General features: G+C 38.8%; 1 protein-coding gene across 2 annotated transcripts in view; it reads left to right on the forward strand.

Moving 5' to 3' along the window:
- The first annotated feature begins 1,714 nt into the window (after nt 1-1,714).
- GPR89A (G protein-coupled receptor 89A) overlaps nt 1,715-25,239 on the forward strand; it is a 45,891-nt gene continuing 22,366 nt past the window's right edge. For both annotated transcript variants that reach the window (XM_007182137.3, XM_028166498.2), the window contains exons 1-6: nt 1,715-1,927; nt 9,906-9,965; nt 11,422-11,525; nt 17,639-17,745; nt 18,687-18,788; nt 25,082-25,202. In XM_007182137.3, the coding sequence (XP_007182199.1) occupies nt 1,886-1,927; nt 9,906-9,965; nt 11,422-11,525; nt 17,639-17,745; nt 18,687-18,788; nt 25,082-25,202 (536 nt within the window). In that variant the 5' untranslated portion in view covers nt 1,715-1,885. The remainder of the gene's footprint in view (nt 1,928-9,905; nt 9,966-11,421; nt 11,526-17,638; nt 17,746-18,686; nt 18,789-25,081; nt 25,203-25,239) is intronic.

Below are 25,239 nucleotides of genomic sequence, written 5' to 3' on the forward strand. Positions count from 1 at the left end.
CATGCACTCCAGTAAGCCACCAAGGTAAACTATTTGCCTTGATAGGTTAACCCAGCATTCTGCACTATCACACAGTCTTGATAGAGGACAGTCTAACTCATCATATGCCTACACAGATGCTACTGGTTCCCTGACAGATGTAGCCAGGGACACAAAGTTCTCTGGTTTAAGACTCTCACTTAGTAGGGCTGCCTCCACTGCTCCCTGGCCTTCGGGATTGGGGATTGGACACCTGATAGGTAGTTTGTGCTGCTTAGTATGAGTAGAGTTCAAGTCTAGGAAAGAAAGACACATTCCCTCGTGTGTAATAAATCTGAGTCTCAGTTACTCAGATTGTAGTAATCTAAGCACTCTGGTTGAAGATGCAGTTCCACTCAAGGCTGTGCTTCCAGTATTGACTGCAGCCTTGAATCCCACACTGGGTGATTGCCCTCAGCTGGAGCCGGCTTCAGGACAAGACTACAGGGACTACAAGGAATAGGTAGAGTCCTGGTGGGAAAGGATAAGCCCTACAGCAGTGCATTAAGCCTTCATGCAATGAGTATTGAATGAATGAAGTAGTGATTCAGTCTACACGTGAGCAATTCCAACATGGGTTGAGGGGGTGGGGGGAGATTACTTCCTAAAATAACTCATCTTCAGACTCTTAAAGAATTATTCCTTGTTTTGAATTAAATCTATCTTCATTTAACTTCCAGTCCTTTGTCCTACAAATATCTCTTGGGGCCATATCAAGTCTATCCATTCTTTCAAATGAAGACAGCTGTCAATGTTCCTGAGTCTTCTTTCTTTGATTCCTTTCATCAGTCCTCACCTGGTGACTCACCTCTGAGCATTCTCCAATACATCTACTTGCCTCTTAAAAGCGTGGTAAAAGAATGCAATACTCCAGGTGTGGTCTGATGGGCATCAAGTACAATGAGATGGATCACTCCCTTGTTAAAGATGGTGTGCTTTTATTGTTGTTATCACATCAGAAATTTACTGGGTTAGCTATATTTGCTAAAACCTGCCTTTCCACTCTTCCCTCTTTATGCAGTTGTTTGTGGAGCCAAGAATAAGTTGTAACATCTAGAACACAATGCCTGATTTACGGTCTAACTCATTTTTTTTTAATGGTCTAACTCAATATAATAATAATCATTATTATTAACTTCATCTTATTAGCTATGACCATTATAAAATAAAATTACCACTTAAAATGTTGGCTCAGGCCCCACCTCCTTTAGCCTCAGAAATAGAAATGCTACCTTGCAATACATGTGCTTTTTTTTTTTTTAATATTTATTTATTTTTGGCTGCGTTGGGTCTTTGTTACTGTGCGCGGGCTTTCTCTCGTTGCAGTGAGTGGGGGCTACTCTTCGCTGCGGTGCGCGGGCTTCTCATTGCGGTGGCTTTTCTTGTTACGGACCACGGGCTGCAGAGCACAGCCTTAGTAGTTGTGGTGCACGGGCTTAGCTGCTTCGCAGCATGTGGGATCTTCCTGGACCAGGGCTCAAACCCGTGTTCCCTGCATTGGCAGATGGATTCTTAACCACTGTGCCATCAGGGAAGCCCAATACATGTGCTTTTGAATTTTCAGACCACATTGTTGTATCCCGCCCCTTTTAGCCAGGCCACCTCTAATTAAGCCCCGCCCCCAGAGCGGCCCCTCCCTGGCCCTCAGCTCCTCAGCACCCGCCCACTCCTAGCCCGAGGCGGGAAACGTTGGACGTAGCTGCTGATTGGCTGGCTGGGGCGCAGCTTGATGGCGTCGGGCTGGCGAGCAGAGGTCCTGGCTGTGGCCTGCGGGCGACGGCTGCCGGTGTGAGGGGGCTCGTGGTCAGAGCGTGCTGTGGCCTCGGGGAGTGGGAAGTGGAGGCACGAGCCCTCCTTATACTTCGCCATGAGTTTCCTGATCGACTCCAGCATCATGATTACCTCCCAGGTGAGCCACGGCGTTCCGCCCCAGGACCCCTCAGCCTCCCTTTCCCGAGTCGTCTGCTCCGGGCCTCAGCGATGCGGGCTGGCCCGGGCTCTCGGTCTTCTCGCCCGCGGCCAGTACCCGCCTCACCCGTGCCCAGAGCTCGGGGAGGGTGTGGGATTTGCTGCGTCCGGTTCCCTGCCGCCTAGCTGTCAGGAGGCGTCCTGCGGCGGTCCGCGCCCCCCGCCCAGCTTCCATTCCTCCTCACCCCACCCCACCCCCAGGTTTTCCGTCCACTTTTGAGAGAGGTCAGGTGGCCTTAGCGCTCAGAGCGGGTGCCATGAGAAGGGAGCTGACCCCAAAGTGCCCCGAAGCTCTGGACTGCGCCGCTGATTCATGGATTAGGGAAGAGTGTGGTTCCGGGAGCGGAGGGCTCGACTCGCCAATCCCTGCTGGCTCCTGGGGACACGTGAGGGCTTTGCTGGTTTAGCTGTCAAATCCTGAATCAGGATGCGGAGAAATTTGCCGCCGTCACTTCAGAGATCTAATAAGTATCAGGTTTCGTTTGTACAGTAGCACCTCCATCCTTCATCCTCTATTTGCTGCCCACGCTTTCGGATCTTTTTCTAACCCTCTTTCCTTCCCGATTGGCCACCTTCATTCATTCGTACAGTCAGCAAACTTTTATCGAGCATTATATAAAGTTCTGAGGATACAAACCTAAAATAAGACACTGACTTGTCCCTGCTCTATAGAAACTTCGTCTAGTGAGCCTTTTGCTTTTACCATGTCAGTTCGTTGAGTTACTCTATTTTCTTCACAGCATTTATCATAGCACTGATATCATTTATGTATTTGTTTATGAATTTATTTTTTGAGATAAATTCTTCATAGCTCTATCCTCCCTCCAAGTGCGAGCACTCAATAAATATTTGTTGGCCAACTGTTAAAATTTGTAGAAGCTCAGACTACCTAATTACTGATCTTCCCTCTACCACCGCCCCCCCCCCCCCATTTTTCCAGTAATTTAAAGTATTCTTTCTTTTTTTTTTAAATTAATTTATTTATTTATTTATTTATGGCTGTGTTGGGTCTTCGTTTCTGTGCGAGGGCTTTCTCCAGTTGCGGCGAGCGGCGGCCACTCCTCATCGCGGTGCGCGGGCCTCTCACTATCGCGGCCTCTCTTGTTGCGGAGCACAAGCTCTAGACGCGCAGGCTCAGTAGTTGTGGCTCACGGGCCTAGTTGCTCCGTGGCATGTGGGATCCTCCCAGACCAGGGCTCGAACCCGTGTCCCCTGCATTGGCAGGCAGATTCTCAACCACTGCGCCACCAGGGAAGCCCCAGTATTCTTTCTTCATTGTTCTTTTTTTTCAAGTGGCACATGACAGAAACAGTTCCTTCTGGGGGTTTAAAGTAAACTAAATCTTAGGGTTGTTTTTTTTTTCTGTTTTTATATTGCTTTATCCTAATGCTTCTGTCTTCGGAGTGGAGCATTGTCCTTGTTTCTTGAAAACCTTTTATTAAAACATTTTAGAGAGCATGAAACAAGGAACATCCTGATATGATAAATTCTTTGTTTTTAAAATTACCATTCTTTATAAGTTTTCATAACTATAGTTTTTATTGGCTGCATAATATTCAAATGCATCAATGTACAAAAATCTGGACATGTAATTCTCTTGCTTTTCTAACTTTTCCAAGGCTTCCTGTTGCCCTTTATGACAACTCCGGGTTATTTTTAGCCCTAGTACCAACTCAAGAAAAATGACAATATTTAAGTAGCATTTTTTTCACTCAGAATAAAAATAAGAATGTCATGAGGAAATTGGCGTTACATTATAACCACTAAGATGGTTATAACCATTTTTAACGTGGATATAATTGATTGACAAGTTGAACCAAGAAAGTGGCTTTCTGATCTTGTATGCCATATAATACTTTAACTTTCACACACGCATTCACAGGCAATATTAAATTTAATTCTCAAACCTGCTCTTTACAAGTGAGGAACTAAGACCCGAAGAATCCTTTGCGTGGAATTGTTCTCTGTCCATATATTTATGTGGCTACTTCATCATCATTTAGGCATCAGTAAAAATGTCACTGTGGGGAGGCTTTACCTGATGCCCTACCCCCAGTCAAGGTAGCCTCCATTCCAGCCACCTTCTGTCTCATGTCCCAGTTTTAGTTCCTTCTTCATATCTATCACTTGTTTGTTTGTGTTTGTTAGATGTAAACTCCATGAGGTCCAGGATACTCTCTGTCTTGTTTCTGCTGTATTCCCCAGCATCTAGATCAGTTTCTGGCACATAGTAGTCCTAGTAAATATTTAATAAAAAGCAACTTTCTGGAGAGGTGTGATTACCTTAGAAGCACCTTCCCCTCATTTGTCCTGTTTTCTATGAACTGAAAGATTTATTTGAAACGAAATCTGAAATCAGAGGTCACATATTGAAGCTGGTCTGCCTCAGGCAACATCCTGGTGTAGAGATTGTCACAGGATAAAGTTCACATCCTTAATGTGGCTTATGGGGTCTCTTATGATGAGACCCAGCTCTTACCTCTTAACGTCAGCCTTGGCCCTCACCATTTCTCACTTCAATTTATAACACACTAGCCTTACTAAACTTCTTTTCGTTCCTTAACCTGGCCATGCTACTACCATGCCTCCAGGTTTCCACCAGTCTGTTCTCTTTCTGGACCTTTTCCCCATATCCCTCCACTTCTTTCTCCTGGCTAACTCCTATTCAGCCTTCAGATCTCAACATGGATATCCAAAAAACCTCTTCCAGACTGGACTAGACGTCCCTTTACATGTTTTCCTAGTACCCTTTGCCCACTTCACTTATAACAGCACTATCACATTGTTTCGTAATTACTTGTCTATCTCCTCCATAGATTATAAACTCCTTAAGGCAGTGTCTATGCTCTCTGGTTTGCCATTCTACCCCTAGGACCTGGCACATATTAGACACTAATAAATATTTGTTAAATAAATAAAAGTGTAAATAAATGATCCAAGAAAGGGATCTTTTCTTGTCAGTTCTTTAATAACTGTCCTGCCAATGGCCATCTATTTTTTTCAAATCTGTAGCTAATTTTCAATGTAGGAGTTATTTTTTGTAAAAGCAACTGTTATCTAACCTCTGTTTTCAGCCTTCTCTACAGTCATAAGACTTATCAGTTCCAAAGTACACTCTTAAGTCCCAAGGTCAAGACTCTGCACAATTTCAAAAATATTCTTTTTGAATAAGAGCTGTGCACTTTCTATTTTATTTGCAAAAATGTTTGAAATCGCTTTTCCCTTTTGCATGCTTTTTAGATCCTCTGTAATCTTGCCAGAATTCATATTAATCTTGGACTTCTTGAATTCTCCTGGTATTTTTTTTCATATTAGTTGTGTAAAACTCTTCCTAAGCTTTTCTTCAATGTGAAAGGAACACACAATGAAATATAAAGGTATGTATCTTTTTCTCTTTTTCTTCCGTTTCCCACCCCCTCATATAGACTTATCAATTTCACTTGTTTTCTTTTCCTTGTCTAAATCCCATTTCAGAGTGCTCTTAGTGAAATATTTTATTCTTTTTTCATCCATCTCCACCATATACACTACTCCCTAAATTTCTAACTTCTCCACCTGCAGTTATGACTTCAGAATTCATTTAAATATGACCTCTAGACTATAAATTTAAATGTCTCCACTGGTAATGATTTATAATAGCCAAAGGATCTCTCAGGTAGTCTAGGGGTATTTTCTCCTAATCTATTCACCCTCTTCCTTTTCTACTCGGTCTGGATTCATGGATCCAAGCTACTTTCTCATACCCTCTTGTTTCTTTACCTACATATAAAAGTCCACACTCAGATCACTGCTATAGTTTGTCTACTACCAACTCAGGGGCCTAAAGCCTTCTGTAGAAAATCATACAACTGTGCAGATTGCCAATGCCATAAGTTTATGGACACCCTTAGCTCACTGAATCGTTTTTTTTCTTGACTTTAATCAACTGCTTGTTCCCTTCCCCTCACAATTTCTCTGAGTCTTTATCCCTCTTTTCAAAGCTCTCTTCTCCATTTTCGCCTCTCCTACTCTTAGCAGATCACCTTGCCTCCTACTTTATCAACAAAACTGAGGCCAAGAGGTATGAGCTTCTTCTATTTCCTACATCTTAATCTAAGCAGTTATTTATGTCCGCAACCATTCCCAATTCCTTTCCTCCCATGTGAGAAAATAAGGTGCCCCTTACTCCTGTTTAAGGCGATGTTTTCCACCCGTGCCTTTGATCATGGAGCAGCTTATTGGGAAGTGGTTAAAAGTACAAGCTTTGGAGTCAGCCACCCAGACTTCAGCTTGAATCCTGATTCTGAAACTTACTATAAATGGGTTAACTTCTGTTAAGCCTCAGCCTTCTCTGTAATGAAGACAATCAAACCTACCTTATCTGGTTTTCATGATTAATGAGATTGCAAGGCTAAGCACTTAGAGTTCCTGGAATATACCACATGGTCAGTAAAAGGTAGCTGTTGCTAATAATAATAAATTAATAGCATCATCAACTCACCTCCAGTGTTCTGTCAGTTCCTTATCATATTTGTTTATCTCTTTACTGCTTTCTTCCCATTGGCCTGTAAATTTTTCTCTTTACCCCACATTCTTCTTTAGGCTACTCTCTAATGTCTTGTCTCTGTCTCATTCTTGGCTGTCCCTTGGGTGATTTGTGCTTATTGTCTCTACTGCCTTACCCGCCGCCGCCCCCCCACCCCCACCCCGGGCATCCCCAGCCCACTAGAGTCTGGTTGCTGCCTCCACCTCACTACTCAAACTGTTTTGCTGAAGGTCACCGTTGACCTCCAAGTTACCAAATCCTTTGAGCATTTTTCAGTCCTGGTTCTATTGCCTGTCTCTGCTTCATTTAACACTCCTTTAAACTCTATTCCCTTGGTTTCAGGATACCACAGTGTCCTGGTGCCTATTATTTCTCTGACCATTCCTTCTCTGTCTCCTTCCTGGTCTCTTCTTCCCATTCCTTCCCTCTACTGTTTTCTTCCTGGCATATTGCCTTCTTCACTCTATGTACTATTCCTGGATGATCTCATATTCTTTGGTGGTTTCAGCTCTTAGGTGCATCTCAGCCCTACCTTCCTAATCTGTCTTTTATGTCAATTTGGATTGCCCTCAAGCACTTAGCACATCTAAAAGTGAATCCATCATCGTCCTATCTCCCACCCCCATTCCCAAACCTTTGTTTTCTTGCAGTAGTCTTTATATAAAGTGGGTGGCGTCACTCTTCATCCTGTATCCCAAACTAGTCATCCTTGATTCCTTCCTGCTGATTTTACCTTCTAAGTACTCAGACCTGTTGCCTCCTCTCTGACCACTGATGTCTTAATTCAGGCCTTTATCGTCTCTCATCGGGACTGCTGCAACAACCTCCTATCATGTTTCTTTCTCTACAGTGTTGTTTCCCTCAAATAGCTACCATAGTGCTCTATACAAAATAAACCCAGCCATGTCTTTTCTGTACTTAAATAACTCCTCATCACCTACAGACTATGATCCAAGCTCTTTACAGTGGCCTCCAGGGCTTTCGGTCATTAGTCCTCTGTTCCTCCTCTCTTAGCCTTATTTTTAACCACTTCTTTCTTTGAATTTTATCTTCCAGCAGCATTAAACCGTGTGTAGTTACCAATATATACCATACTATCGGGTTGGCCCAAAAGTTCGTTCGGGTCTTTCCGTAACATCTTATAACATCTTATGGAAAAACTCGAAGGAACTTTTGGGCCAACCCGATATTTCTTACCTTTGTGCCTTTACTCATGCCCTTTGCTGTCTGAAAAGAAAGCCCTGTCCTTCTACCCCCACTACCTGTCTTTTACCTGCCTAATTCTTTTTCATCTTTTAAGAGTGTTTGTTTGTTTAATATTTTAGGGATGGTGGAAACCTTTGAGTGTGTGGTGAATACCTTGGAACCTCTCTCTAGAGAAATGCATACAGCCCCCAAATTTGCACATGATATCAGGTTTTAACCCTAAATTAAAACCTCCTTCATCTAAGATATTATCGTCCCCAGAAAAATCTGTCCTAACCCCCTGCCAGATTGGTTTAGTCTCCCCCTTTCATATTCTTTTACAATATCATGTGCATGTCTCACATTATAATTATTTAGTGTCTTCGCCACTATACTCTACCTCCTTGAGGGTAGTAACTATCTTACTCATCTTTTTGTCCCTAGCACCTAGCACAGCACATAGAAGTTATTACCAAAAAATTGAGGTTGAATGTTCCTGAAGAACAAAACATCTTTCACTGTGGACCATTTATCCACTCAGCAAACATTTATGGAGAGCCTGCTGTGTGCCAGGCGTTGTGCTGGGTGCTGAAGATACAAAGATTAACAAGACAAACGTGATCCTTATCCTCACAGAACTTACAGTCTAATGCCTTTTTAAAAAGCGTGTATTTAAATTAGACATTAAAAAACTGTGTGGTGAGAGCTTTGGTAAGGGAAATACAGGGTAGAATAGGATTATATAAAAAGAGCAAGTTATCTGTATTTGGGAGGCCAGAGAAGGCCTTCAAGAGGTAGTAATAATTAAGTTACGATCAGTAGGATAAGTAGGGAGGGGACTGGAGAGAAGTTCCCATCAAAGGATAACATCTGCCAAGGTTTTGGTATGAAAGAATGTTGTATCTAAAAAAGCAAAAGCAGTTCCATGTGGCTGAAAATATGAATTTGGTGGGTAGGAGGGACACAACAAGAGGAGGGGGAGTCTGCTAAACCATGCTCAGAAGTTCACACTTGCTCCTAAAGTCAGTGGGAAGGCATACAAGAATTGTTTTCTGAAATAATGCCATTTGCAGCAAAGTGGATGGGCCTAGAGATTATCATACTAAGTGAAGTAAGTCAGAAAGAGAAAGACAAATACCATATGATATCACTTATATGTGGAATCTAAAACATGACACAAATGAACTTTTTTTATGAAACAGAAACAGACTCACAGACATAGAAAACAAAGTTACGGTGACCAAAGGGGAAAAAGGGTGGGGGAGGGATAAATTAGGAGTTTGGGATTAACAGATACAAACTATTATATGTATATAAAGTAAACAAGGTCCTACTGGATAGCACAGGGAACCATATTCAATATTCTGTAATAAGCCATAATGGAAAAGAATATGAAAAAGAATATGTATATATATGTATAACTGAACCATTTTGCTGTACACCAGAAACTAACACACCATTGTAAAGCAACTATAATTTAAAAAAAAAAAAGAATGTTATTCTTCGATAAAGTTCCTAGCCAATATAAGAAGAAAAGAGGAGTTGTGTCAGGGTGTGTGTATGTAGAGAAAGTTCTATTTGCCAGTGGAAAACAAATGAGCTTTAGAACGCTGAACAGAGCTGTCATGTGGCTTCTGTCTCTGATGCCAGCTTGAACTAAAACTGACAGAGTGAGATCCTGCAATCTTTTGGCTTTATACTGAGATGGAAACCACTTTAGTGGATTAGGCAAGATGGTGGAGAATCTGAGAAAGGTCCATGAAGGAAAACATATAGAAAATATCACTCTTTCTACTACTTTCCTTTTTTAAAAAAATCTTTAAAAAAACTCCTTTTCCTTGAAGTTGTTTTGTTTTGTTTTTCTAAATACTTGCAAGCAGGAATCGTCTGTAAGAAGCAAGTTTCAGTGACTCCTTTTTTATTTGCTAATTTCTCTGGCTCATAAAATGATTATCATAAGATTACAGGAAAAATATATACTTTAATTTTTTGTCTAACTTAAACAAGGATAATTTCAAAAATTGAAGAGCATTTCAACATCTAGTCCCAGTGTTGAGGACTTTAATAAGTAGATCTTATATGGGTGGATGTCGTCTTTAATCTCTGAAATAAGCTATTTAGTTAGGCGACCTTTTATCGTAAAATAGTCTGTAGAAGGCATTTCTCAAAAGATTATGTATATTGACCTTCTATCTTCTTTCTCCTCCAGATACTTTTCTTTGGATTTGGGTGGCTTTTTTTCATGCGACAACTGTTTAAGGACTACGAGGTGAGAAGAGATCATTTTGATTATGCTAGTATTATATGAATTTAGATTGTTTTAAATGAGACAAGAAAAATACCTTCATTAAAGAAAAATCATGTTCGAGAAAGACAAATATCATATGATATCACTTATATGTGAAATCTAAAGAAAATGACACAAGTGAACTTATTTACAAAACAGAAGTAGACTCACAGACGTAGAAAACAAACTCACGGTTACCAAAGGGGAAAGTGGGGGTTGGGGGGGTAAACTGGGAGTTTGGTTTTAACAGATATACACACTACTATATATAAAGTAGATAAACAACAAAGACCTACTGTAGAGCACAGGGAACTATAGTCAGTATCTTGTAATAACCTATAATGGAAAGGAATCTGAAAACGTATATATATATATAAATAATATATATATATATATATATATATATATATATATATATATATATATATCTGAATCAGCTGTACACCTGAAACATTGTAAATCAGCTATACTTCAATTAAAAACAAAATGAGTTATGCTTGAACTTCCATGACCTGTGATGGTCAAAAAAAAAAAAAGAAAAATCATATTCACTCCCAAGATGGGAAGTTTTTGCCACTATATAATTCTTAAATTGGAGAATATAATTAAGCTTAGTTGATTTTTTTTTTTTTTTAGGCAAGTCGTGTATAGCCCAGAAGCCAGGATCAAGAAATATCATGCCTTAGTCATATCAGCATATATACCAATAGCAGATAGTTATTCCTTGGGAGAGAATTTAACTTATAATGTCTCATAAATGTGCTCATTCATTTGGTATCTGGCCTTCAGTGTTAATTACCAATCTTACATCCTAAGTTAATACCAAATTCTAAGGCTGGTTCGATTCGTATCTTAAGCCTTGAATTCAGAAAGACAACAGCCTACATGGGACATTTCCTAATTAATCTTTCTCATTTAGTAATAAGCTCAATGGTTATGGACTATCTGGGGTCATTTCTAGTATGTTCTCCATTAAACTTCCCCAGGGAGTTTGAGTTGTTGTCTGAAAGAGCCCAGAATTCCAGAGATTCTGTTCTGCTCAATACTTTAAGGCCTCCTTGGGGAGGTTCTAAAACTGGTCCAAGGTCTGCCGAATGTTGAAGAAACCCTTTTAGCACTAACCTGTATATATAAATCTGTAATTTTTTTTGTCAGTGTGCATCAGGAATTCTAAATGCTACTTCTGACCCTGTCACTTCATCTTCTTGTGCTTTAAATTTTTCATCCACAGGAGGAGGATGATAATAGTGACCCATGAATTAAAAGTACTACCTACTTTCATCTATTTCTTTAGCTCCAGACAAGTTACTGTCATGGCCCTGTTTCTAATAACTTAAGAATTTCCTTAATATAAGTTTTCTGACTTGTAACCAGAAAGTTATCAACTCAATATTTCACACAAGGAAATGACTTTTAGTCTCTATTTGACTTTTAACAGGTGCGTCAGTATGTGGTACAGGTGATCTTCTCTGTGACTTTTGCATTTTCTTGCACCATGTTTGAGCTCATCATCTTTGAAATCTTAGGAGTATTGAATAGCAGGTGAGTAAGAGTACTAATTAGCTCTCCTCTTAAAGAGACCTATGTTACTTTCTTTATGGTGGAAGATTTGCTGGGATCCCATATCTGAAAAAATCCACCATGTGGTTAGTTTAGTCTCAGTAACTGTAATAATCATAGCAAATACAGGTCCCTGGCACCTAGTAACTGGCTTAACAAAGATTATGAAATAGCAGGAAAACACGTCTGATCATTAGTTCTGAAGTACTAATTGAGACTGAGGCTGTGAGAGCCTAGGTCCCAGGCTTCACTCTGAGAAGTTTTATTTTTCTCAGGCTGCTCTCCGATTGAATCCCAGTAAGAGCCCTTCACGTTGTCCTGCTGATTGAAAAAGCTCTACCTGAAAAGATCGGAATTTCTCAGAGCTAGTTAAGGGCTTCTATGAAGACTGAACTCTAGTTCTTACTAATCAAGTTAATTTTGTTGATTTCATAGGCATGTTCAAGTCTGATTGAACTTAGAGCGTTCTTTAAAGCATTTTTTAAAAAGCAACTCCTGTCCTCCTCCAAATAACAGACCTGTTTAGTTTATTGAACAGTCTATCCAAAATATTTCTTGCTTGTTAAACTGCAAGCTTGAGTTTTTTGGCGGCCAATGTTTGTGTGTAGAGAACATCAGCTATTCTATATAGCGTCTTGTACTTTTTTATCACTACATGGAAAAGTCTTTTAAGAATAAAGTGGCATTGGCTCTGTAGTCAGGAATCAATGCTGAGCTAAGCTGTATAACTCATTATAGACCTCTGATACTTGAGACTTACAGAGAGATTATATTCTCAAATTCTTTTTTTGAGAATCAGAGTTGATAATTATGGTCTCTTGATAGATAAATTAAGAACTTGTAGTATGGGAAAACAGGAATATGTTCTGACTCGGCTGCTTTTAAACTTGTTCTTTAATAATCCAAACCTTTCTTGGATGAGCTAGATACAGATCCTATGACCGTCAAGACATGCTAGTTATTAAATTTTATTTAAGAGCCCAGAAATAAACCAAAGCATATACAGTCAACTATTTGACAAGGGAGGCAAGAATACTCAATGGAGAAAAGATAGTCTCTTCAATAAATGATGGTGGGAAAATTGGATACTCACATGTAATAGATTGAAACTTGACCCCTATCTTACATTACTCACAAAAATTAACTAGAAATGGATTAAAGACTTAAATGTAAGACCTGAAACCATGGAACTCCTAGAAGAAAATATAGTAAAAAAACTCCTTGACATGTGTCTTGGTAACGATTTTTTTGGAAATCACACCTAAAGCACAAACAACATCAAAAACAAACAGGTGGGACTATATCAAACTAAAAAGCTTCTGCACAGCAAAAGGAACCATCAACAAGGTGAAAAGACAACCTTTGGAATGGGAAAAAACATTTGCAAACCATGTTTCTGATATGGGGTTAATATCCAAAGCATATAAAGGACTCATATAACTCAATAGCAAAAAAACCAAATAATCCAATTTAAAAATGGGCAAAGGACCTGAATTGACATTTTTCCAAAGAAGATTTACAGGCCAACAGGTACATGAAAAAATGCTCAACGTTACCAGTCATTAGGGAGATGCAAATTAAAACCACAGTGAAAACAGTATAACCACACCTCAGATCCGTTAGAGTGGCTACATCAAAAAGACAAAAGAGGGCTTTCCTGGTGGCACAGTGGTTAAGAATCCGCCTGCCAATGCAGGGGACATGGGTTCGAGCCCTGGTCCGGGAAGATCCCACATGCCATGGAGCAACTAAGCCAGTGCGCCACAACTACTGAGCCTGCATGCCACAACTACTGAAGCCTGTGTGCCTAGAGCCCATGCTCCGCAACAAGAGAAGCCACTGCAATGAGAAGCCCACACACTGCAATGAAGAGTAGCCCCCTCTCACCGCAACTAGAGAAAGCCCACGCGCAGCAGCAAAGGCCCAACACAGCCAAAATAAATAAATAAGTAAATTTTTCAAAAAATTAAAAAATAAAAGACAAAAGATAACAAATAGTGGTGTGGATGTGGAGAAAAGGGAACCCTTGTGCACTGCTGCTGGGATTGTAAATTGATATAGCTGCCATGGAAAACAGTGTGGAGGCTCCTCAAAAAATTGAAAATAGAACTACCATATGATCCAGCAATTCCACTTCTGGAAATATATCCAAAGGAAATGAAAACACTGACTCGAAAGAGTATCTGCACCCCATGTTCATAGCAACATTATTTACAATAGCCAAGATATGGAAACAACCTAAGTGTCCATCAAAGGATGAATGGATAAAGTGTGGAATGTATATACAATGGAATATTATTAAATCATAAAAAATGAAGAAATCCTTCCATTTGTGACAACATGGATGGACCTTGAAGGCATTATGCTAAGTGAAATAAGTCAGACAGAGAAAGACAAATACTGTATGATTTCACTTATATGTGGAACCTAAAAACAAAAATAAGAACACCAAACTCATAGAAAAAGAGATCAGATTGGTAGTTGTGAGAGGTGGGGGGTTTGAGGAGGGGGAATTGGAGGAAGGTGGTCAAAAGGTACAAATTTCCAGTTATAAATAAGTTCTAGAACACTGCTGTGTAATATATAGGAAATTTAAGAGAGTAAATCCTAAGAGTTCTCATCACAAGGAGATTTTTTTTTGTATCTATAATGAGAGAATGATGTTAACTAAACCTTTTGTAATCATTTCACAGCATATGTAAGTCAAACCATCATTCTAGACACCTTAAGCTTATACAGTGGTCTATGTCAGTTATTTCTCAATAAAACTAGAAAAAAAAATTTATTATCACAACCTGGAAGTTTTACTGATATTTAAGCAGAGGTCAGCAACCTTTCCTGTAAAGAGCCAGATCGTAAATATTTTAGGCTTTGTGGGCCACACCGTTTCTATTGCAACTACTCAGCCCTGCTGTTGTAGAGCCAAAGCAGCCATAGGCAATATGTAATCAAATGGGTGTGACTGTGTTCCACTAAAACTTCATTTATAAAAACAGGTGCCTGGCTGGCCATAAGTAGTGATCTAAGTAGTGTAGAAAGGACTATGACTCAAATGGTCCAAAACCAAAATTATTGTTTTTGGTAGCTGATATCCCCCAACTTTTGACTCATTTATAATTAACAATCCCATATAGTAAGACACCTCACTCAGTTACTTGGATTTATATTCCTCAAATAGCTTATCTTAAAGAGTATGGAAGTAGCATTGCTAAAATCTGGTTCTTCTTTAGGTGCTTTTTCGGGGATTGGGTAGGCTGAGACATGTCTTCAGTTATACCTACTTTTTCATACTAACATTTGGTCCTACTATGTAACAGAATTATGGACCGTGATCATATATTATTACCTGTGCATTGACTATGCAGAATACTTTTCAAAGGAAAATCTTGGACCTGACCAAGAGTATTCTTTTGGCTCCTCTCTAAACAGAAGTGGTATAGTCTCCTATTCAAATATGTAATCTTGTTGGTATCCTTAATTTTCTCAAGAGAATGTCACTTTACCCTCAGCTCAAATGACAGTTAAAATATATGGTTTGCTTTTAATTGGCAATATGGATTACACTTGTCATTTCAAAGCCACTGCCTCCCAATATCTTTCAGAAATTTAGCTGAAATACTAAGTATGATTGCCTGGAGGATGTGCATATTGTTTGTTTCTCTAGATGCTCAGAAGTGGGTAATCCAGATGAGCAAAAGCTGTCAGTTTATCTAAACCAAATGGTATTGGCTCTCTGCAGGGTAGCCTTTACTGAATAGCTCTTTGTTTTATGCTTCCTGCCATCTACACTAAGGAGTAAGCAGTAAGAAATAGCCCTGTGAAACTCATCAGTGTTTCTCTTGAAAGGATGTTGTGCAGAACATTGTTAATTGCCCTCATATTTTCTTCTTTATGAAATCTTTGGAGAAATTTCAATATGATCGTGGTAATAATTCAGTAATAATAAATCAGTAATGATTATGCTTACTTTATGTAATTTGTTTTTCTTACATACACTATGATTTATCTAACTGATCAATTTTTCTATTTTACATTGACTATTAGAAAACGTAAAGCTAAATTTATGACCCACCTGTAGCAAGTTTCTAGAACTTTATGGTGAGCATTTTCATAATAACCATCAGGCCTGGCCTGATATTCTACCTATATTTGCCACTGTTTTTCCTTCCTTTCTTATTTCCTTATAGTTTATTTCATCATCCTGTATTTTATATGTACTCATAAACCACTTAACCACTTAACCTTTTTTGAAACAAGGCCTAGTTTTAAGTAAGTTTAAAATCAATAAACTTGACACCATCGAGAAAGTGAACAGATATCCCACAAATTGGAGAAAATTTTCGTAAATCATGAATCTGCTATGGGACTTCTATCTAGAATATATAAAGAACTCTTACAACTCAATAATAGAAAGACAAATATCACAATTAAAAAATGGACAAAGGGGCTTCCCTGGTGGCGCAGTGGTTGAGAATCTGCCTGCTAATGCAGGGGACACGGGTTCGAGCCCTGGTCTGGGAAGATCCCACATGCCACGGAGCAGCTGGGCCCGTGAGCCACAATTGCTGAGCCTGCGCGTCTGGAGCCTGTGCCCCGCGACGGGAGGGGCCGCGATAGAGAAAGGCCCGCGCACCGCGATGAAGAGTGGCCCCCGCTTGCCGCAACTGGAGAAAGCCCTCGCACGAACCGAAGACCCAACACAGCCAAAAATAAATAAATAAATAAATAAATAAATAAGAAAATCCTTAAAAAAAAAAATGGACAAAGGATCTGAATAGGCATTTCTCCAAATAAGATATGCAAATGGACAATAAGCACATGAAAAGATGCTCAACACCTTTAGCCATCAGGGAAATGCAAATCAAAACCACAATGTGATACCACTTGACACCCACTAGGATGGCTATAATCAAAAAGACAATAACAAGTGTTGACGAGGCTGTGGAGAAATTGGAACCCTCATTTGCTATGGGTAAAAGGTAAATGATACAGCCACTTTGCAAAATAATGGCAGCCTTCAAAAAATTAAATATAGAGTTATTATATGACCCAACAATTCCACTCCCTGGTAGATACCTAAAGAGAAATTAAAACATGTCTACACAAAAAACTTCTATATGAATATTTATAGCATTGCTATTTATAATAGCTAAAAAGTAGAACAACCCAAATGTTCACCAACTAATGAATGGATAAACAAAATGTGGTATATTCATACAATGGTATGAATATTATTCAGCCATAAAAAGGAATGAAGTATCGATAGATGCTACACATGGATGAACCTTGAAAACATTATGCTAAGTTAAAGAAGTCAGTCACAAAAGATCACATATTACATGATTCCGTGTACATGAAATGTCCAGAATATGCAAGTCCATAGAGACAGAGAGTATATTGGTGGTTTCCTAGGGCTGGGGAGGTTGAAAGGAAAGGGGAGTGATTGCTAATGGGTACTGGGTTTCATCATGGAGTGAGAAAAATGTTCTAAAATTGATTGTAGTGATGGTTGCACAATGATGTGAATATACTAAAAACCATTATATTGTACACTTTAAACATGTGAATTATGTCTCAATAAATTGTTATAAAAAGAAAAAGCCCTAAAAATATTTTAATCAATAAGTAAAATATATTTTATAAGCAGTAGTAAAAGTGGTCATGCAAATCAGATGTTTGTACTGAGGGTGCAGAAGAAGTATTTGTGTGTCTTTATAACACATATTATTATTAACATTTATTTTCTTTTAACTCATATTGAAATAGGACTCCCAGTAGTAAGTGAAACAAGTCATTCTACCAATAATATATATTGATAAATGTTATTATACATTGTCTATGAATATAACTAGAGTATTAACATTCTCAATTTAATAAGTAAAATTCTTAGGAGGTTAAGATGGCCATATATACCTTTCAGAACTTTGTATTTTTTAATCTCTATAAATGAGCAGATAGTAACAACCTAGTTGACTAATTAGATGGGATATATTCAGTATTGAGTTCAGAGAGCAACAGATCCTTTGGAAGACTAAAGAGAGTGAAAGTAGCTGCCCTCTTCCCCTCCTAGTGATATTCTTTGACATTTGTTTCAGCTCCCGTTATTTTCACTGGAAAATGAACCTGTGTGTAATTCTGTTGATCCTGGTTTTCATGGTGCCTTTTTACATTGGCTATTTTATTGTGAGCAACATCCGACTATGTGAGTATTTTACCCTCGTGTCAGCACTTAAGATGAGTATTCTTAGGGATTGAGGCTGTAGAGAGCTTCATTTCTATATTACTTTCAGTAGCTACTGTTGTTTGAGGACATCTCATACACAGCATCTTTAAAAGATTGGTACAAAATAAATACTGAATGAATGATTAGGTTATTTGTCCTGCCACAGCTTTATTTGTTTCTACTATAATATCTTTCCTTTCATTTTTCCAATGCAGGGTACTATTTGTACTTTCTGATTTGTACTGGGAATTGTTATTAGTACTTTATCAGAAAATGACCTTTTTCCCCCCTTTAACTGTCATTTTAAAAGACTTCTTGCATTCTTTTTTTAAAATTTATTTATTTATTTATTTTTGGCTGCATTGGGTCTTCGTTGCTGCACGCAGGCTTTCTCTAGTTGCGGGGAGAGAGGGCTACTCTTTGTTGCGGTGCAGGGGCTTCTCATTGTGGTGGCTTCTCTTGTTGCAGAGCACGGACTCTAGGGTACACAGGCTTCAGTAGTTGTGGCGCAAGGGCTCAGTAGTTGTTGCTCACGGGCTCTAGAGCACAGGCTCAGTAGTTGTGGTGCACAGGCTTAGTTGCTTCGCAGCATGTGGGATCTTCCTGGACCAGGGCTCGAGCCCGTGTCTCCTGCATTGGCAGGCAGATTCTTAACCACTGTGCCACCAGGGAAGCCCAAGACTTCTTGCATTCTTAAAAAAAAAAAGAAGTCTCCCCTAACTCAACCCACATCTTAATTTCAGCCAAATTTCTCTTATGATGATAAGAGGTTTAGAAAACAATTTCTAAAACTTATATTGTTCCATCATTCATTTGCCAAGTGAGCAAGCCAGCCACATATTAATTAGCATGATCCCATAAACTTATGCAGAGAAAGCTCTTTAACATATATCTATTTCACCTTGTCTCCTCTTTCTTAGTGCATAAACAGCGACTGCTTTTTTCCTGTCTCTTATGGTTGACCTTTATGTATTTCTTCTGGAAACTAGGAGATCCATTTCCAATTCTCAGCCCAAAACATGGTGAGTGTATATGTGGTGGGGAGAGAGAAAGTGTTGTTTATAATTTTCTAATTTGAAAAAAATCAATTTATTAAAACTATTTACTATGGGAAACATAGCAAGTTATTTCTCTAAAAAACGTCTGGTTTTGAACTGAATTTTTCTTTCGTCCTAGGAGGTATCAAATGCTGGTTTGGGAACAGATTTCTATCATTTTAGAGCAGGAGTTTTGACTTTAGGTTAGTGAATGAACTTTAAGGGAGTAATGGGTAGAGAAAGGTATCCTTAACTTTAACTTCCTAATATTTTATGCAGAATTACGGGAATGTATTTGTATGTGTATTTGAAAGTGAGGGATCCATAAGCTTTAATGAGATTCCCAAAGGGGTCTGTGGCCCAGAAGAAATGGCCCCTGCTTAAGTGATAATAAAGATCGTGTTTAGGGAATGTATGTATTTTGGCAAAGAACAATGACATAAAACACAATTAGTAGATGAAAAGCTTTTTAGGAGTCAGTGTCTCTCCTCACACAGAAAAGTTCATCTTACATACAAGAACAGGTCATGGACATAGCCCTAATTTCTGTGCTAAAAACAATGAACAAAAATCTCTCACCTAACAAGTTCTTCTAGAACTACTCCAGAAATAAATACTACTCCAAAAAATATATATAAAATAGGACTTCCCTGGTTATGCAGTGGTTAAGAATCCTCCTGCCAAGGCAGGGGACACAGGTTCGATCTCTGGTCTGGGAAGATCCCACATGCTGTGGAGCAACTAAGCCCATGGGCCACAACTACTGAGCCTGTGCTCTAGAGCCTGCGAGCTGCAACTACGTAGCCCCTGCGCCTAGAGCCCATGCTCCACAACAAGAGAAGCCACCGCAATGAGAAGCCTGCGCACCGCAATGAAGAGTAGCCCCGCTCACCACAACTAGAGAAAGCCCACGCACAGCAACGAAGACCCAACACAGCCAAAAAAAATAAAACAAAAAACAAAACAAAACAAAAAAACCAATTAAATTTCCTATAAAGATAGGAAAAAAATAGATTAGAGCCTACCTGTAATAAACATACTGGAACTTTCATATACTGGAGCTTTTTTTAAAAAAAATATACATCTTTTCATTTCACTATCCTGCTATATCTATCAAGGTTCTTATAGCAGAAAACAGATTCTACTCTAACTAGTTTAAAGCAGAAAGTGATTTATTACAGTGTATTAGGGAGTTAAAAACCATGAAAGTTGTCACCTGCCACTCAGGACATATGATCAGGGACCAGACATTAGAAACTGCTTCAGCTGCTCCAGCTCCCAAGTGTTGTCACCACTCCCACATTACTCACGTCTGTATTTGAGGTTTTACATGGGCAAGTGAATATGATGCAACCTAGGTAACATTCAGAACCTTAGCTTCAAGGAAATCTGGGAAAGAGCTTTTGGCTTTCCAGATTCTAATAGTACAAGAAGACATGCTTGAAAGGCATTGGAATGAATGTTTAATAAACCAGTGTCTTGAATCTGCCGTACCTACCTCCCATGAGTCCTTCCGTGTCTACTCATTGCCTAGAGCAGGGATTTGGGGGAGAGAGGTTATAAGACTCTCCTGCAGGAGTGTCAGAGGAAATGTGCAGTTTTTAAAAGCATGTGCAACATCATAAATAACTGTATATTTTAAAAACAAAAATAGCTATTTTGAAATTTCACATAACATTAAATAAGTCCCCAAAAGTTAAGAAGCACCAGCATATCAAAAACATTCAAACTCTTATCATGTCATACCAGACTTTCCAAGTCCTGACGACTGCTCTCTTTCTCTATCTGTCCTCCAGTCCTACCAAATTACTTGAAGTTTCTAGAGCTGTTCTATCAGCCTGGACAATGCTTCACCTCTTGTCTACCTGGAAAATACCTATTTATTCTTTCAGTATTCAACTCTTGTCAGTTCCTCTAAGAAGACTTTCCTGGCCATCATTAGGAGATGTTAATTGCTCCTGCCTCAGTGTACTTATATCACCTTTAAAACTTATGATTACTTGTTTCCAACTTCCTCATTAACCTGTGAGCTCCCTGAGGTCAGAAACTACATCTTATTTATCTTTGTATCCTTAGTGCCTAGCATGGAACCTAGCACATAATAAGTGTTTAAAACATATTTATTGAATTAGTGAATGAAAAAAAAATGTTCGGTTCTCCAAGGTGGTAGATGAGCTCAAGAATGTAACACTCTGGGTAGGAATTTAAGATTTGCTAATATGGTCAGCATGCCCATGTCACTGTATGGAAAGATTTAGGGTAGAGATGCCCTGATAATATAACTCTTAAACTATTTCAAATAAACCCCCAGAGAGACAGATTTGTTTGTGATACTAGAAATGAGGGACAGTAGTTGTAAAAGGACCCCAGGGCTGCTTACAACGATAGCGCAAGCGCACATGCAGTCCAAAGATGTGACTCTGACACCTTTTTCCAGTTTTCTTCTTGTAAGCAGTTGGCTCACGTGAGCAGTGCAGCCAGACCATGCCCAAGGGGAGATGAAGACCATCACATCTATTGTACCTTCCTCCATCCCTTTTTTAAATTCTGTGGGAATGTCCTGAAGAATACACCGAGAAGAAGAGCTAAGAAGATAGTTTCAGTATTAGTCTTTCTTTTGTGCTCTGGTAAATAAGCATTTTGGTTTTATTTCTGAATGTTCAAGCATCTAATTAATTTGACCCAGTAAGAAAAATAAATAGGAAGAAAAGTTTAGGCAGTAGCTGAGAAGCAGCCAGATGCCTTTTTAGAGCTTTCCCAGGACTCTCCCAACAACCAATATGGTTTGTTGCTATGGAGACCACAAAAAAACTGTAAGACCCAATCCTTACCTATATGAAAAAATGTCTGTGAAAGTATTCCTTGTGCAGTGCCTGAACCTAGGAAGGTTGGAAGACATTCCCTAGTGGGAAAGAGTAAGAGAGAATAAGAAATCATGTGAAGCTAGAAGGAATCTCTGTGAGTAAATAGCAACAGTGAGATGGTCTTCTGCAAGTCACTTATCCATCTGACTTTCCATTTATAAGCTGGAAAACAAGAATTATAACAATTAACCTTTACTTCATAGAAATGCTGAGATTAAGTAGGTAGTATCTAAAGGTACTTTAAACCAGAAAAAGATACTTAGTAAAGGGACATCACCTTTATTAAGAGAATAAAAGGAGAGGGGACTTTTTTTTCAGTTTTTTATATTTAACAACCTGTATTAATCCCTTGGATTTTTTTTATGTTACTGGGCGATAATAATGTACCCACAGTCAACAAACATTTGTTGAACACCTTCCATGTGCCAGGCAGTAAGAAAAGCAAAGATCAATAAGACATGATTCCTTCCTGTAAAGAGAATACAAATTCAAGAGATATGTGGAAAGTAGCATCAACAGAATTTGGATGAGGATTTATTCATTCATTTAACATTCTGTAAATATTTATTGAGCACCTAGTTTATATTAAGTGCTAGAGATACAACCATGAACAAAATAAACTTGGTTTCTGCCCTCATGAAACTTACAGGCTAGAAGGAGGGACTAAACAGTAAATTGGTAAATATATAAACACATAGTTGCCAATTGTGATTATTGTCATCACGGAGCAAACAGGTTGCTATGATAGAGAATAATGCAGATAAGGATATCAAATTTAATGCAAGTCCTTAGCATCAACCTTTCTGAGGAGGTGGTATTCAAGCTGAGATTTAAAGGACAAGATCAAAGGTAGACCCAGCAGGAAGGCACAGGAAACATCATGTAAAGCCCTGAGGTAAAAAAGACTGGTGTATTCAAGAGTGAGTAAGAAACAGAATGGAGACTAGTGGTATAGATTTTTTATTTGGGTGACTAGATAGTTGATGATGTCATTTGCTGAGATAAGTAATACAGAAGAAGGAAGATAATTTTAGTTTGGGATATGTTGAATTTGAGTTGCCTGTGTACATCTAAGTGATATTCAGTAGGTAATTGGATACGCGAGTCAGGAACTTAGGAAAAAGGTATGGATTTATCTGTCCTCTTGGAGATAATTTCAGGAATCTGAAAAGTTAGACATCAGCTAAATGCCATTAAGTGAAACTGGGGAAACAGGCAAGATCACCCTAGGAAAATGTATAGACAGAAATGAAAGAAGGAATTCTGGCCCATGCAGAGCAAAAAAAAAGACCAAGAAAAAGCAAGTAGAGAAGGAAATGGGAAAACCAAGGGAAATTGTGGTATGAAAGCCAAGAAAGGAAAATAATTTTAAATAAGAATGATTCAATGTCATAAATGATTAAATAAAACAAGGATTGGAAAATGTTGTTGAATTTTGCAACCAGAAGAAAATTCGTGACCATATTATAATAATGGCTAAGAGTCCAAGCTCTAGAGCTAGACTGTTTGGGTTTGAATCCTGACTCTGCCCCTTGTTAGCTGTGTGGCCTTGACTAAGTTACTTGACCTCTCTGTGCCTCCATTTCCTCACCTGTAAAATGTGATATTCAATAATATCCACCTCATAGGGTTGTTATGAGGATTAAATTAATTGTAAGTAGAATACTTAAAACAGTACCTGTTATATAACAGGTGCTTGGTGAGTGTTACCTATTCTATTGCCATTACAATTATTAATGAAAGTACTTTCATTAGGTGTAGAAGAATGGGTTAAAAGCTGAATTGCAGCCAATTGAAGAATAAATGGAGGTGAAAGAAGCTTGGCTATTAAGGGGTAGATAGAGAGAATTGGTAACTAGATGTAAACTCAAGGCCAAGGACAGACTTTTTCTTAGGAAAGAGACTTGAAACTGAAAAGAAAGAACCAGCAAAGGAGGAAAGATTGAAGATACGAGAGATAGAGGACAGGAAATGGAACAAGATTTTGGAGGAGGTGGAAGGGGAATTAGATCAAAAGCGCAGGTAGAGAAGTCTTAGCTTCGGACACCATCTTGTTCTGAGGGGGGCAAGTTGGAAGGATGATTACAGATGTAAATATTTATAGTAGAATGAAGGTAGTTTATGTCTAATAACTTCTTTCTTATATAATAAGCACATTAGCTAAAAAGAACAGATTGGAAAAATGAGTTAAAGAGTATCTGCTGAGGGGTAGGGGGAGAAATGGCTGACCAAGGGCGAGAAAAGGATTCCTTAGTAGTGTGTGATTTCTGTTAAGACTGGAGACCATACACCTGTAATGGCATCAATGTCAGTATGCATTCTAGCAGTTTGGGGCAGCTCAGTCATGGGCACAGGGAAGGCAGAGTGTTAGACTGATCCAGAGTTGGGAGTTTGCAGGACCAGTGCTTCAGGAGGAGAGTAGAGGACTGAAAGTCCTGGAGAGAGAAGTTAAAGCAAACAAGCTTGGAGTCCAAGCTCAGCAAAGAAGGAAATGGAAGGTCGGAGGAGGCAAAAGACTAGAGACCAGCAGTCATAATGACCTCTAAAATGGTGTAGTGGAAATACAGGCACAAGAGGACTCAAATATTGGAAGTTCAGCTTCAAAGCTAGTATAGAATTCCTGAACGGCAGCTCTGGCATTAGGCCTTAGGAGTGGTTGGCTGAAGTGATTCTATCCTAGAAATAAGAAGTGAAAACAAATTTAAACTAGTTTTTTCCTGTGACACCAAACTTCCTGAGTTATTCTTAGCATTGCTTTCTCTCATATATCCCCAATGCATCAACAATAGCATTTATTTTAACTACCAAGTTGATTTTCAGCCTTCTCAAATAATAGGAAACTATTGATAATTAGAATACAACTGAGTATCTAAAACTCACGTACTTACATTTGAATTACTCATTCTATAAATTCAGCCCATTTATTAGATGCATTATGTGCGTATTGATGGCAAAAATGAATAAGACAAAGGTAGATAAAGAGCTTATGACATTAGGGGAAAATGTATAGATTGAAGTTAACTATAGTAAGAAGTGGTATCTACTCTTTATACTTTTCCAGCAGATTTGCTTTCCTAATTTTTTTGCCAAACCTTTTACTAAAAGTACTACCTTACTTTGTTAGAGTTCACACTACCTTGAATAAATAGACAATAAGTGTTATTTATAATTGTTGTTATTATTTTACTATTACCGTTACCCAAGAATAGAGATGACTCTGGAAGCATTTGGGATAAGAAGAAAATCAATAGACATATTTATTACAGAAAAATCTACATATTAATAAGTAAAATTTAGCTTATGTAAGTTAGCTAAACGTAATGGTTGCTGTTTTCAGTGATGTCCCCTTTCACTGTGCAGATGAAAGCCGTTTTGCCTGTGTCACCTGGCATTGATGTGCTTTGATATTTTTAGGGATCTTGTCCATAGAACAACTCATCAGCCGGGTAGGTGTGATTGGGGTGACTCTCATGGCTCTTCTTTCTGGATTTGGTGCTGTCAACTGCCCATACACTTACCTGTCCTACTTCCTCAGGTAACAAGAGTTTTGTCTCTTTCCTTTTTTCCCATTA

This window comes from Balaenoptera acutorostrata, chromosome 1, assembly GCF_949987535.1.
Source record: "Balaenoptera acutorostrata chromosome 1, mBalAcu1.1, whole genome shotgun sequence".
Classification (NCBI taxonomy): domain Eukaryota; kingdom Metazoa; phylum Chordata; class Mammalia; order Artiodactyla; family Balaenopteridae; genus Balaenoptera; species Balaenoptera acutorostrata.